This window comes from Myodes glareolus, chromosome 6 (genome assembly GCF_982192425.1).
Source record: "Myodes glareolus chromosome 6, mMyoGla1.1, whole genome shotgun sequence".
Taxonomy (NCBI): domain Eukaryota; kingdom Metazoa; phylum Chordata; class Mammalia; order Rodentia; family Cricetidae; genus Myodes; species Myodes glareolus.
Window position 1 is genome coordinate 101,207,882 of NC_142031.1, and position 13,593 is coordinate 101,221,474.

The following is a 13,593-nucleotide window of genomic DNA, read 5'->3' on the forward strand; positions in this document are numbered from 1 at the left end:
TTTTTAACGGACTAGTATCATTGTGATAATTTATTTAATCATTCTATAGTTGGGCAAGATAAGTAGTTTTTCCAAGATTCATCCTTGTTTTATTCCACAAACTTCTTGTCTTTTTTTTTTAAATAGCCCACTGGAGCTCTTATTAGGCATTTAAAATAACGTGAAGCTGCAGAGGAAAAGTAAACACTCTATGAGAACAGTAACCTCTCCCTGCTCTCAGTCCTCTTCTGCCCCCCAACAGTGTCCAGATGGCCACTTTGTGAGCTGTGCAGTGCTGGGACTTTAGCTGGTTTAACATTTGTAAAAGTGTAACAAAAACAAATGCTTCTGATCTGCACATTTTTCCCTTCTATCTTGGTTGGCAATGGAAGTTATTATCCTTGCAACTATAATGGACACAGAAACATAGGCATGAAATAAGATAAATATGCTTGCAAGCCAAGTTTCTCCAAATAATTGAAACAAAGCCCAGAAGACAGGTTTGAACTATTCACAGTCAAATGCCCGTGGGATACTCACACTAGTTTCAAGGCGGTCATTATCTCCATTGCCCAATAAACACTAGATGGGTGTGTGCCAACTAGGGTAAAGGTAAACTTGTATGAAATACCTACATAAAAAGGAAAAAATCTACCTACGTGTCATCTAGTCAATGTCAGTAAATTATAGGCAAAGCTTCCTCTGACTACAAAAATCAAGCTATGAAATTGGCTATAAGATGTTAAAGTTTAACTAGAAACCATAATGACTAACATTACAAAGAGTAATATCAGCCACACACTGCTCTACTGTTTCTCTAACACAAGAGACAGATAAACTAACATTTCCAAAACCCACTCAAATAATCTATCTGACTCAATAGCAAAATGTGAATACACAATAACAGTTATGTGATAATAACAGTAATTATTAATAATAATAGTTATCTAATGGAGGCTTTTAAAGTCCAGCCTTAAAAACCTCCTCTCAGGGTCCAAACTACAATGAACGAAGAAACTAGGATTCAAGCGAGGGTGAAGGAAACAGGTCAACTCACACACGTCTTCTCATCACGTCTCTTTATTGTACTCCTCTAATTCTTCTGTCTTAATTGTCTATAATTTCTTAGTTCTAATTCTCTGTTTCAGTTCTAATTCCAATTCTCTGTTACATTCTTTGTTTTCTTCTTCATTATTCTTCCAACATTCTTTATCCTTTTACATTTCTGCCAGTCTCTCTCTCTCTCTCTGTGTTCTACCCAGCTTATAAAGACCCACAAAATCTTGCAAGCATTGCCTCTGAAGGTCACATACCAGTTCTTAAGTAAATGATTAAGAAACAGAGTCATTCCAACAACTTACAGTGCAATAAATCCAGACAGGAAGAAAAGATCATTTTGGCTGGCGGTGGTGGCACACACTTTTAATCCCAGCACTCAGGAAGCAGAGGCCGGCAGATCCCTGTGAATTCAAGGCCAGCCTGGTCTACAGAGCTAGTTCCAGAACAGCTACACAGAAAAACAGCTAGGGCTACACAGAGAAACCCTAAGGCTCAAAAAATAATAAAATTAAAAGAAGCACTTTCTTCCATTTAACCCCTAACTCGTGCACTGCAAACCGTGGCTGTGAAAGGAGAAGTCTCTTTGTTATCTTCTCTATAGAGGTAGCTTTACAGAGTTAAACCAATAAGAGAAATAAGGAAATTGTATGTTATGTCCTATACTTCTTACTGTATATAACATCTTAAACATTCTGTGATTAGTGGTCGTAAAGGCCAGGCCCTCTCACACTGGAGACTGTTTACAAATGTGTCCTCAGAGTGCAGCACAAGCTGCAGGGACAAGGGGTATGGCAGAGGAGCCTACTCAGCACTCGCCAAAGCACACTGACATTAAAAACATTTTAAATCTTAAGTTATATTTTTCTGTCCAGCAGGTAACCCTAGACCATAGAAAGAGAAGCTGTAACTCTTTTCAGGGGCTATAAAGTTAGTTTATATTTTCTAAATAGCCCTGGCCATTCAGGGAATCTTATCCCATGGTGTCTGGGCAAAGGCTATAAAACTGAGGTTAGGAATCCATGCAAAAAGTTAATTATTGTCCCTGGTACTGCAATTAGAGTACTTTTGCACTATTTACCTTGTCTCAACAAATCATACAGCTGGCTACATGTCCTAGTAAATAAGATTGTATTCGTTTAGTAATAGTTTATCTTAAAATCCAATTAGCAAAGCACCTGGACTAAAAGCGACTTTAAAGATTTATATCAGCTAATTGTGTGCGGCTATCTTGGCAGCTGAGGAAATTACAGCTCTTTTATTTTTTTCCCCCCTTTCCTTTTGTGTGTGCACACGCGTGTGTTTTGAGACAGGGTTTTTCTGTAGCTTTGGAGCCTGTCCTGGAACTTGCTCTATTTACCAGGTCTCTGCCTCCTGAGTGCTGGGATTAAGGGCGTGTACCACCATTATAACACCTGACTCTAGGGAAGCATCTTTGTATTTGTTTTATTCATCAAAACTCTATATAGGCTAACATTATTAATATTAATTAGACAATACAGCTAAGGAAGACCCAGCTTCTTGACAATCCACAGATAAAAATGCCCAATAGATCAGGAATGTATTTATGAGATACACACACATATATACAGGCTAGAGAAAGAATGCAATTAGTACATTTAAAATTACAGGCAGAAGCAACAGTTTTCTGGAGTTTATATTTCTTGCAGGCCTTGCAAGGCAAGTTTCCTCCATCAGAAGTTAACTCTTGGGCTGGAGAGATGGCTCAGAGGTTAAGAGCACTGGCTGCTCTTCCAAAGGTCCTGAGTTCAATTCCCAGCAACCACATGGTGGCTCACAACCATCTGTAATGAAATATGCTGCCCTCTTCTGGCCTGCAGGGACATATGCAGGCAGACCACTGTATACTCAATAAATAAATCTTTAAAAAAAAAAAAAAAAAGAAGTTAACTCTTGTGACTTGACACCTTGAATATTAATTGTAACTTCTGTAATAAATGATAAAGACTTTCAGCACACATCATCTGATTTGTAGTTAAATACATATTTAGTTAATGAATTTTAAGACTTTAATGACTTTAAAATGGTAAATTCTTGGTTGGGGACATATCTTAGTGGTAGAACACTTGGCACCAAGTACAAAGCCCTCAGTCTGATCTCTAGCCCCACATGTGTGCATGCGTGTGCGTGTATACACACACACACACACACACACACACACAGAGAAAATAAATTTAAAAAAATATTACTTCATCTGTTGTGAATTCTCTGTTCAGATCAGTACCCCATTTTTTAATTGGGTTAATTAGAGTTTTAGTGTCTAGTTTCTTGAGTTCTTTGTATATTCTGGAGATCAGACCTTTGTCTGATGAGGGGCTGGTGAAGATCTTCTCCCAGTCAGAAGGCAGCCTTTTTGTCTTACTGACAGTGTCCTTTGCTTTACAGAAGCTTCTCAGTTTCAGTAGATCCCATTTATTCATTGTTTCTCTTATTGTCTGTGCTGCTGGGGTCCTACTTAGGAAGAGGGCTCCTGTGCCTATATCTTGTAGACTACTTCCCACTTTCTCTTCTATCAGGTTCAAAGTGGACGGATTAATGTTGATGTCTTTAATCCATTTGGACTTGATTTTTGTGCATGGTGATAGATATGGATCTACTTTCATTTTTTTACAGGATGACATCCAGTTATGCCAGCACCATTTGTTAAAGATGCTTTCCTTCTTCCATTGTATACCTTTAGCTCCCTTGTCAAAAATTAGGTGCTCATAGGTTTGTGGGTTAATATCCGGGTCTTCTATTCGATTCCAAAGGTCGATTTCTCTGTTCTTATGCCAATACCAAGCTGTTTTCAATACTGTAGCTCTATAATAGAGTTTGAAGTCAGGGATGGTAATGCCTCCTGAAGTTCCTTTATTGTATAAGATTGTTTTGGCTATCCTGGGTTTTTTGTTTTGCCATATAAACTTGATTATTGTTCTCTCAAGGTCTGTGAAGAAGTTTGATAGGATTTTGATAGGGATTGCATTGAATCTATAGATTGCTTTTGGTAGAATTGCCATTTTTACTATGTTGATTCTCCCAATCCAAGAGCAGGGGAGGTCTTTCCATTTTCTGGTATCCTCCTCAATTTCTTTCTTCAAAGACTTAAAGTTTTTGTCAAATAGGTCTTTCACTTCCTTGGTTAGAGTAACCCCAAGATATTTTATGCTATTTGTGGCTATCATGAAAGGTGATGTTTCTCTGATTTCCCTCTCTGCTTCTTTATCCTTTGTGTATAGGAAGGCCACTGATTTTTTGGAGTTGATCTTGTATCCTGCCACGTTACTAAAGGTGTTTATCAGCTGTAGGAGTTCTTTGGTAGAGTTTTTGGGGTCACTTATGTAAACTATCATATCGTCAGCAAATAACGAAAGTTTGACTTCATCCTTTCCAATACGAATCCCCTTGATCTCCTTATGTTGTCTTATTGCTATTGCTAGAACTTCAAGCACTATATTGAAGAGGTATGGAGAGAGTGGACAGCCTTGTCGCGTTCCTGATTTTAGTGGAAAGGCTTTGAGTTTCTCTCCATTCAGTTTGATGTTAGCTGTCGGCTTGCTGTATATTGCTTTTATTATATTTAGGTATGATCCTTGTATCCCCAGTCTCTCCAACACCTTTATCATAAATGGGTGTTGAATTTTGTCAAATGCTTTTTCAGCATCTAGTGAGATGATCATATGGTTTTTTTCTTTCAGTTTATTTATATGATGGATTACATTGATAGATTTGCGAATGTTGAACCAGCCCTGCATCTCTGGAATGAAGCCGACTTGATCATAATGGATAATTTTTCTAATGTGCTCTTGGATACGGTTTGCCAGTATTTTATTGAGAATTTTCGCGTCAATGTTCATGAGTGAGATTGGCCTGTAATTCTCTTTCTTGGTTGTGTCTTTGTGTGGTTTTGGTATTAGGGTAACTGTAGCTTCATAAAAGGAGTTAGGCAATGACTCTTCTGTTTCTATATTGTGGAATACGTTAAGGAGTATAGGTATTAGCTCTTCCTGGAAGTTCTGGTAGAATTCTGCATTGAAACCATCTGGTCCTGGGCTTTTTTTGGTAGGGAGATTTTTGATAGCAGCTTCTAATTCTTCGCGACTAACAGGTCTATTTAGATTGTTCACCTGTTCTTGGTTCAACTTTGGTATATGGTACTTATCTAAAAAAATGTCCATTTCTTTTACATTTTCCAACTTTGTGGCATATAAACTTTCGTAGTAAGATCTAATGATTCTCTGAATTTCCTCTGTGTCTGTGGTTATGTCCCCCTTTTCATTTCTGATCCTATTAATTTGCACGTTCTCTCTCTGCCGTTTGATTAGTTTGGATAGGGGTTTGTCAATCTTGTTGATTTTCTCCAAGAACCAGCTTTTTGATTCATTGATTCTTTGGATTGTTTTCTCTGTTTCTATTTTGTTGATTTCAGCCCTCAGTTTGATTATTTCCAGTCTTCTACTCCTCCTGGGTGAATCAGCTTCTTTTTTTTCTAGAGCTTTCAAGTGTGCTGAACAGATGAACTTCGAATGGCCAGAAGACACTTAAGGTCATGCTCAACCTCCTTAGCGATCAGGGAAATGCAAATCAAAACCACTTTGAGATACCATCTTACACCTGTCAGAATAGCTAAAGTTAAAAACACCAATGATAGCCTATGCTGGAGGGGATGTGGAATGAGGGGAACACTCATCCATTGTTGGTGGGAATGCAAACTTGTGCAGCCACTTTGGAAATCAGTGTGGCGGTTTCTCAGGAAACTGGGAGTCAACCTCCCTCAGGACCCAGCAATTCCTCTCTTGGGAATATACCCTAGAGATGCCCAAACATACTACAAAAGCGTTTGTTCAACTATGTTCATAGCAGCACTATTTGTAATAGCCAGAACCTGGAAACAGCCTAGGTGCCCCTCAATAGAAGAATGGTTAAAAAAGGTGTGGAACATATACACATTAGAGTTTTACTCAGCGGTAAAAAATAATGACATCTTGAATTTTGCATGCAAATGGATGGACATAGAAAACGCTTTACTGAGTGAGGTAAGCCAGACCCAAAAAGAGGAACACGGTATGTATTCACTCATAAGTGGATTCTAACCATAATTAAAGGTCTTTGAGCCTATTATTCGTGATCCTAGAGAAGCTAAATAAGAAGACGAACCTGATGAAGATTATTTACCTATCCGCCAGGAGGTAGGAAATAGTCAAGAGTCCCAGGTAATCTTGGGTGCATGGGGGAGGGGGGTGGGAGGGTTGTTGGAAGGGGAGAGGGTTAGAGAGAAGGGAGTAGGGGAGGAATGGAGAAAGCTCGGTTGACCGGGATGGGGGGAAGGGAGGAAGGATGAATGTGGGATCAGGGAAGAATATATTTCAACTAAGGGAGTCATATTAGAGTTTACAGGAAACTTGATTATATATGGGATCCCAGGTCCAAGGAGAGATCCCCAGATTGTTCTCTGGACAGAGGAGGGGGTGCCTGAGCCGGCCTTGGCCCGTGACCATACTGATGAATATTTTGCTTATCACCATAGATCCCTCATCTGGCGTTGGATGACGAAACAGATGGAGGCCCGCGTTGGAGCACCGAACTGAGCCCCCCAAGAACCAAACGAGGAGCAAAAGGAGGAAGAAAATGACGAAGGACTGCGAGGGATACTATCACCCACTGATACAAGGGGTCGGATCTAATGAGAGTTTACCAAGGCCAGATGGACCGTGACTGAACGAGCATGTGATCCAACCAGATTCTCTGAATGTGGCTGGTTTTTCTGAATGTGGCTGGCCTGCAGTCTTTCCGAGAAGCCATTGACAATGACACTGGGACTTGTTTCCTCTGCATATACTGGATTTTTGGGATCCAGTCTGTTTGGATGCTCACCTTCCTGGACCTGGAGTGAGGGGGGAGGAACTTGGACTTCCCACAGGGCAGGAGACCCTGACTTCCCTTGGGGACAAAGAGGGAGGAGGAGAGGGAGGGGGGGAGTGGGAGGGTGTTGGGAGGAGGGGCGTAAATGGAAACTTTTTATAATTTAATAAAATTACAAAAAAAAAAATATTACTTCAAATTGACTTTTTTGCCACTTTGGAGGGGTTGGGAGAGGGGAAGAAAAAGGGTCTTACTTTGTAGCCCTAGATGGTCTAAAACTCATAGATTTTCCTGCTTCTGCCTTCTGAGTGCTGATAGTAAAGGCGTGTGCCACCAAGCCTAGAGCAACAGAGCTGTTGTTATTGTTTTGGAGACAAGGTCCTACTGCAGCCAGACTGATCTGGAATTTACTACAAAGTACAGTAAGTAGTGGACTCCATGGCAATCCCCCTGCCTCAGCCTCTCAAGAATAAATTACAAGCATCAGTTATTATGTCCAGCTTTATCAATCTCTTTAAACATATAATTTTGCTTTACTTACCTCTCTAGCCACATTGCTTGTTTTTACTTCCTGAATAACCGTACCAAAAATGATATAATCAACAACATCCTTTGGAACATTGGTCCGATGCAACAAACCCCTAAGAGCAGAAATCCAAAAAAAAAGAAACAGTTCAAACATGCCAGAGAACATCACATAAAACACTGCATGTTTTTAAGCAAGCAGTGCCTAAGTTGGAGGTATAGGTCAGAAGGAGAGTGCTCATCTAGTACATATAAGGCCCTAGGTTCAATCCTAATCACTAGAAAAATACAAAGATAAGCTCTTCCCTTTAAAAGGCCAGGCACAAACATTTGGCCCCCTATCAAAAAGGAAATGAATGACAAGGGATGTGAAGGCAGTATCTGATGGTCACTTGATAATGAGACATTAGAAGGAAGAATCAAAAGTAACTTTGGAGCTAGGCAGTGGTGGTACACACCTTTAATGCCAGCAGTATTCAGTAGGCAGAGGCAGTCGGCTGTCTGTGGGTTTGAGGCCAGTCTGGTCTACAGAGCAGGTTCCAGGCCAAGCTCCAAAGCTACAGAGAAACCTTGTCTCAAAAAACAAAAACAAAACAAAACAAAAAAGAACAACAACAACAAAAAAGAATTTAAGGAGCCATCAAAAATAAGAACACAAATACACATTTGTCAAAACTCAAAGGTGAGTTATATAAAATCTGTATGGAGTTAAAGGTGCAGTTCACTGGTAGAACATTTGCCAAGTATTTACAAGTCCTTTGGGTTAACACCCCCATCACTGAAATAAAGAAGAGGGGAAAGGAAGGGAAGGGAAAAGGAAGGAAGTAGAATAAAGAAGCAGGAGATGGAAGAACATCATAAAGCTGCAATACAAGAACTCAAAGGAAGACATGTCCAAGCACAGTCCACAGTGTTAAATGCAGAGCACAGAAAGGCCCAAGAAAAGAATGTTGTATTTATGATCACGAAGTCCCTAAAGAGAAACTTCCAATGTGTAGCTAAGCAGAGATTTGGGAATGGAAATGATTATTATTATGCAATTAGGGAGAGTAAACAGTAAACAGAAACAGTCCTGTGGCATTTGTTCTTAAAGTCTGGCAGGAAGACAAGAAAACTGATTGAGTGACGATGAGCAGAAAGGTTAAATGAAAGTGTTTTCCAATGAGGAAAAGATCTTCAGCTGCTTGGAGACACTAAAGCAAAATGTCACAGGACATTTAGAAAGTATCTTATGTAGACACAGCCATACATTTTATGACCACATCATAATACTCATCTATCTCAACTTCATTTCATTACATTTAATTTAAAAAAAAAAAAAATCTTTTTTTTTTTTTTGTTTTTTTGAGACAGGGTTTCTCTGTGTAGCTTTGGAGTCTGTCCTGAATGCACTCTGTAGACCACGCTGGCCTTGAACTCACAGAGACCCACCGGCCTCTGCCTCCCGAGTGCTGGGATTAAAGGCAGGTGCCACCACCACTGAGCTCTAATTTAAAACTTTTACTTGCTTTGCACATGAACCTTCGAGTTTTTTTTTTTAATTTTTTGTCTTATGAGTATGAGTATTTGCCACCATGCATACAGATGAAACAGGATGATTGCCATGAGTTTGAAGCCATCTTGCCCTACATAATGAGTTTCAGGCCAGCCTGAGAATATTATAATAAACACCATCCACATCACCACCAATATATATATATAGTCATGTCAAGATGCTACGTGCTAAACTTGCAAGATAAAGATGCCTTCCAATCAAAGCTGTTCAAATTTAACATATAAAGTTGAAATAAAATTTAATCCTATCACGGGATACACATTTAATCCCAGAAATTGAGAGGCAGAGGTAGGTGAATCCCTAAATTCAAGGTCAGTCTGTTCTATGGTGAGTTTCAGGTCAGTCAGAGTTAGATGGTAAAACCCTATCTTAAAAACAAAAAAACCAAAAAACCTTGTATAAGGTAGTTAATATTGCTTCTTGCAGCGAGGCAGTAGCAGTGCACGCCTTTAATCCCAGCACTTAGAAGGCAGAGGCAGGTGAATGTCTGTGAGAATGAGGTCAGCCTGGTCTACAGAGCAATTTCCAGGACAGACAGGGTTACATAGAGAAACCATGTCTCGAAAAACAAAACTTACTTCTTGCCATATAAAGTTTAACATATCCTAAACATGAAAGTTCTACAGAACATACTACTTCAAATGCTAAAACAAGAAAAACATTTTAAATGAAAGAACAGGAAACTTCATTTACTTACGAAAGTGCAGCTCTAGCCAAGTCATGTGGCATTAGGTCTTTATAGCTGGGAAAGAAAACAAATAATTTAAACCAAAAGCCTAGAGTTTCAATAACCTTTTAAATTATTTTTGAAATACAGATTATCTAACATATACTGCTGAAAATGCAACCAATGTTACTGTCAAAGTCATTCCGTTGGTTCAAGTGAAGAAATAGTGACTTTGCTGTCATCTTAAAAAACCTGACAAGCCCTAAACAAGTACAGAATTTGCTGGGTATCTGACCAAACAGATGTTCTAGCTGCACATGGCGCTCAGACTCATAATCCCAGCACCTGGGAGACCAAGGCTGGGGGAATGCTCACAAAATCTAGGCCAGTCCAGCTACAGCAGGAGACCCTGTCTCAAAAGCAACAAACAAAAATCCCAACCCCAAACATAAAATATTATGTACATTAAAAATTATATCCCAACTTTTATTACTCAGTATGGGATGTGTTAATTTTTTTTAAACTAACCTTCTTTTGAGAGATTTTTGGGGGGCAGGGGATGACTACATTTTTTATTTTATAAATCCCAAAAGGATACAAGGGGCATGTTTTAGTCATTTTTATGAAACTTTTTCCTTTGAAATAATCTGAGATTTACCAAAGAGCAGAAAGGACAGAGTTGAGTTCCTACACCCTCTACTCAGCTTCTTCAAGGTACTATTCACTAAGCTGCTAACTTTGTGGCTCTCACCAGTTTCCTATGAACATCCTTTTCCTGCTCCAGGGTCTAACCCACAGGGCCATGTGGCATCTGGTTGTTATGGTTGCTATGCTAGTTCCCCACTCTGTCCTTGACAGTGATGACTTGGACACTTTCGACACCTGAGATCGGAGGCAAGGCACTCTTCTCATTGCTTCCTATTGGAATGTGTGGCATTAAAATTACTTATTACCGATGATGTTAACTTGAGCATTTGGTTCAGATGGTACCTGTCAGTTTTCTCAACTATAAGCTACTATTTTCCCTTCCTGCAAAAAGTCTGTTAGAGTCACTGACCCCAGCCTTCCTGCTCTTCTCTCCCTCCTCCTCCTTCCACATTACACATGAGGCTCCACACCTTGTTGAAGTCTTTTTTTTCTTTTTTAACATTTGGTACTGTGTGCTCATACATTTGGGGAAGTCACAGGACAACTTGTAGGAGTCAGTTCTCTCCTTGTTTTCTGTACTTGTGTCATCAGATCTGGTAGCAAGCACCTTTACCCACTGAGCCATCTCACTAGCTCCTTTTTTAAATTTTATTTTTATTTTAAGTGCATTGGTGTTTTGTCTGCACGTATGTCTGTGTTGAATTCCCTGGAACTGGAGTTACAGATAATTGTGAGCTGCCTTGTGGGTGTTGGGAATTGAACCTGGGTCCTTTCAAAGGGCTCTTACCTCCTGAGCCATTTCTTCAGCCCCTATGCTTTGCCATTTAAAAGTAATATACCTCCAAGATGTCAAATTTTGCACATGAATACATAAGGTAGGCCTTATTGTTTTTAAACTGGAGCCTAATATTCTCCAGTAAGTTTTTAATGTTAGTGACTGCCTGTGCAAAATAAAAATATTAACAAACTAACACAATCTAAATAAAACAGAAATAATTCCTGTACTTAATTAGCAGAATTCAGTATCAGGTTTTTTTGTGTAGAATGAATTTCATTTAGAGGATAGAAAATCCTAAGAAAAACAGTTGTTTGATTCTGAGAAATTATCAGGTTAGTTCAAAATACTTGGGGTTGAGCTACAAGAGGCATTTAGACCAGCTGTGTCAATTCAAAGCCTCATCATTTTCAGGACCAAAGTTCTCAGAATTTTCACAGACCATTCTCAGCACTAACTGTGCCTACAGAAGCAATCAATGTTCCAGAAAAGAAAAGGATACCCTGTTGGAAAAAGATGCTATCTGGATCTACACTGGACTATCAATTAAGGCAATTTCAGGCTAATATCATGGCAAGCTAGTTTATAAAAAGGGACAAAATATCTTGCTATTATATACCACACAGTATATAATGATTTGACTTGTTCTGTACTGATTTTATACAAGTACTTTCCATATAGTCCCCCACTAGTGGCATTATTACCTACAGAGACTACATCAAACAGTACCTTAAAAGAGAAATGACTACCACGATCATTTCATACTTACGAAGTGCCGGACAGCAGAAATGGAATGCGGACACCTTCCACCACCACTATGTTCTTCATATTGGGTTTTGCTAAGGTCTTCTTTGACTTGGTCTGGACAGCTTTAAGATAAAGTTCAAAGAAATATTAATTAAAATATATGAGATTAGGGATAGGGAAGAAGCTCGAGTGGAACACTTGCCTAGATACATTTTGCTATGCTTGCTCTCTTTCTCTCATAAGAGTCTGGTATTTGGGTCTATTTTTATGACGACCTTCTGGCTTTCCTTATTTCCACTGAGAAGTTGGGTATAATTCTGATAGGTCTGCCTTTGTCTCCTCTAAAAAGAGCTGTACTGTTTATAGTCCCTGCCAATGGGGTAGTCAAACAAGGTCATAACTCTAAATCCAAGGCACAAACTGATCAGGTTCAGAGTGGGTATGCCAGGCCTATTGACAAATCAACAAAGTAGTTGACTAGTGTATATTAACACCATTTTTTGTTTTGTTTGTTTTCTTTTTGCTACAATAAAATACTTGAGACTGGACATTAAGGAATCTAAACTAATTAAATGGTGCATACCGAGGTCCTGGTGAAGGTCTACCTGGCTATGTTTTACAAAGCTAAACATACCACAGCAAAGAAGCAGAAAGAAAAATGGCTATGTGCAGAAGAGGACAAGCACTTGGGATGGACTCATTTAAGAACAGCCACTCTTGGGCTGGAGAGATGGCTCAGTGGTTAAGAGCATTGCCTGCTCTTCCAAAGGTCCTGAGTTCAATTCCCAGCAACCACATGGTGGCTCACAACCATCTGTAATGAGGTCTGGTGCCCTCTTCTGGCCTGCAGGCATTCAAGCAGACAGAATAAATGCTGTATACATAATAAATAAATAAATAAATGTTTTAAAAAAAAAGAACAGCCACTCTTGGACTGGAGAGATGGCTCAGTAGTTAAGAGCACTGGCTGTTCTTCCAAAGGTCCTGAGATCAATTCCCAGGAACCCACATGGTGGCTCAAAGCTATCAGTTAGGAGATCTGGTGCCCTCTTCTGGCCTGTATGTATGTATCTATGCAGGCAGAACATTGCATACTAAATAAATAAATAAATCTTAAAAAAACAAAATAAAACAACAACAAAAACCCAGCCACACTCAAAGGCTGATACCATACTCATACCAATGACCAAATTACTTTTCTTTTAGGTTCAATTAAAAAACAAAAACAACAACAACAAAAAAAACCAGAGGGTACTGCTACATATCAAATTCACAATGTAGCTCAGGTTGGCCTCAAACTCTCAACACTACTACTACTTAAGCTTCCCCAGTGCTGGGATTTCTTAAAGGTTCTAGCGCCTCTCAGTATTACCACAAGGAGCAAACTTCCAGCTCATGACCTTTGGTGTGTACACTCAGACTCTATAACCATAGCAATTAGCTATTCGTGTCATCAGCAAACAAGCGATGAACTGTGCCAGGCCAGATCCTCCTTGGTAGGAATCCAAGCAAACCCATTAGCAGAGGCTGAAAGATGCCACGAAAAGGACCAGGGCAATGGTAAAGTGAAGTCATCTGTAAGCTAGCTGTGGGATAGCCACAGATCCTGAGAGCAAAGAGAAGAACAAAAGAGTAAAAAGAAAAAAGACATACACAGATGAGAAGAAAAGTCAGGGAAAGGGTACATCACAGGGTGCCAAGAGAGGAATACCTGGCCATGAGCAGCTTGTGTGCTTCCTGACACCTTTCTACTTTCAGTACACTAAAACCCTCTCAAAC

The 13,593-nt window shown here is 39.5% G+C and overlaps 1 protein-coding gene across 3 annotated transcripts in view; it reads right to left on the reverse strand.

Moving 5' to 3' along the window:
- The window catches only part of Hadhb (hydroxyacyl-CoA dehydrogenase trifunctional multienzyme complex subunit beta), a 41,575-nt gene that overhangs the window by 15,106 nt on the left and 12,876 nt on the right, over nt 1-13,593 (reverse strand). For all 3 annotated transcript variants that reach the window (XM_048436619.3, XM_048436618.3, XM_048436620.3), the window contains exons 4-6: nt 11,837-11,936; nt 9,675-9,719; nt 7,439-7,538 (exon numbers count right to left, since the gene is read on the reverse strand). In XM_048436619.3, the coding sequence (XP_048292576.1) occupies nt 7,439-7,538; nt 9,675-9,719; nt 11,837-11,936 (245 nt within the window). The remainder of the gene's footprint in view (nt 1-7,438; nt 7,539-9,674; nt 9,720-11,836; nt 11,937-13,593) is intronic.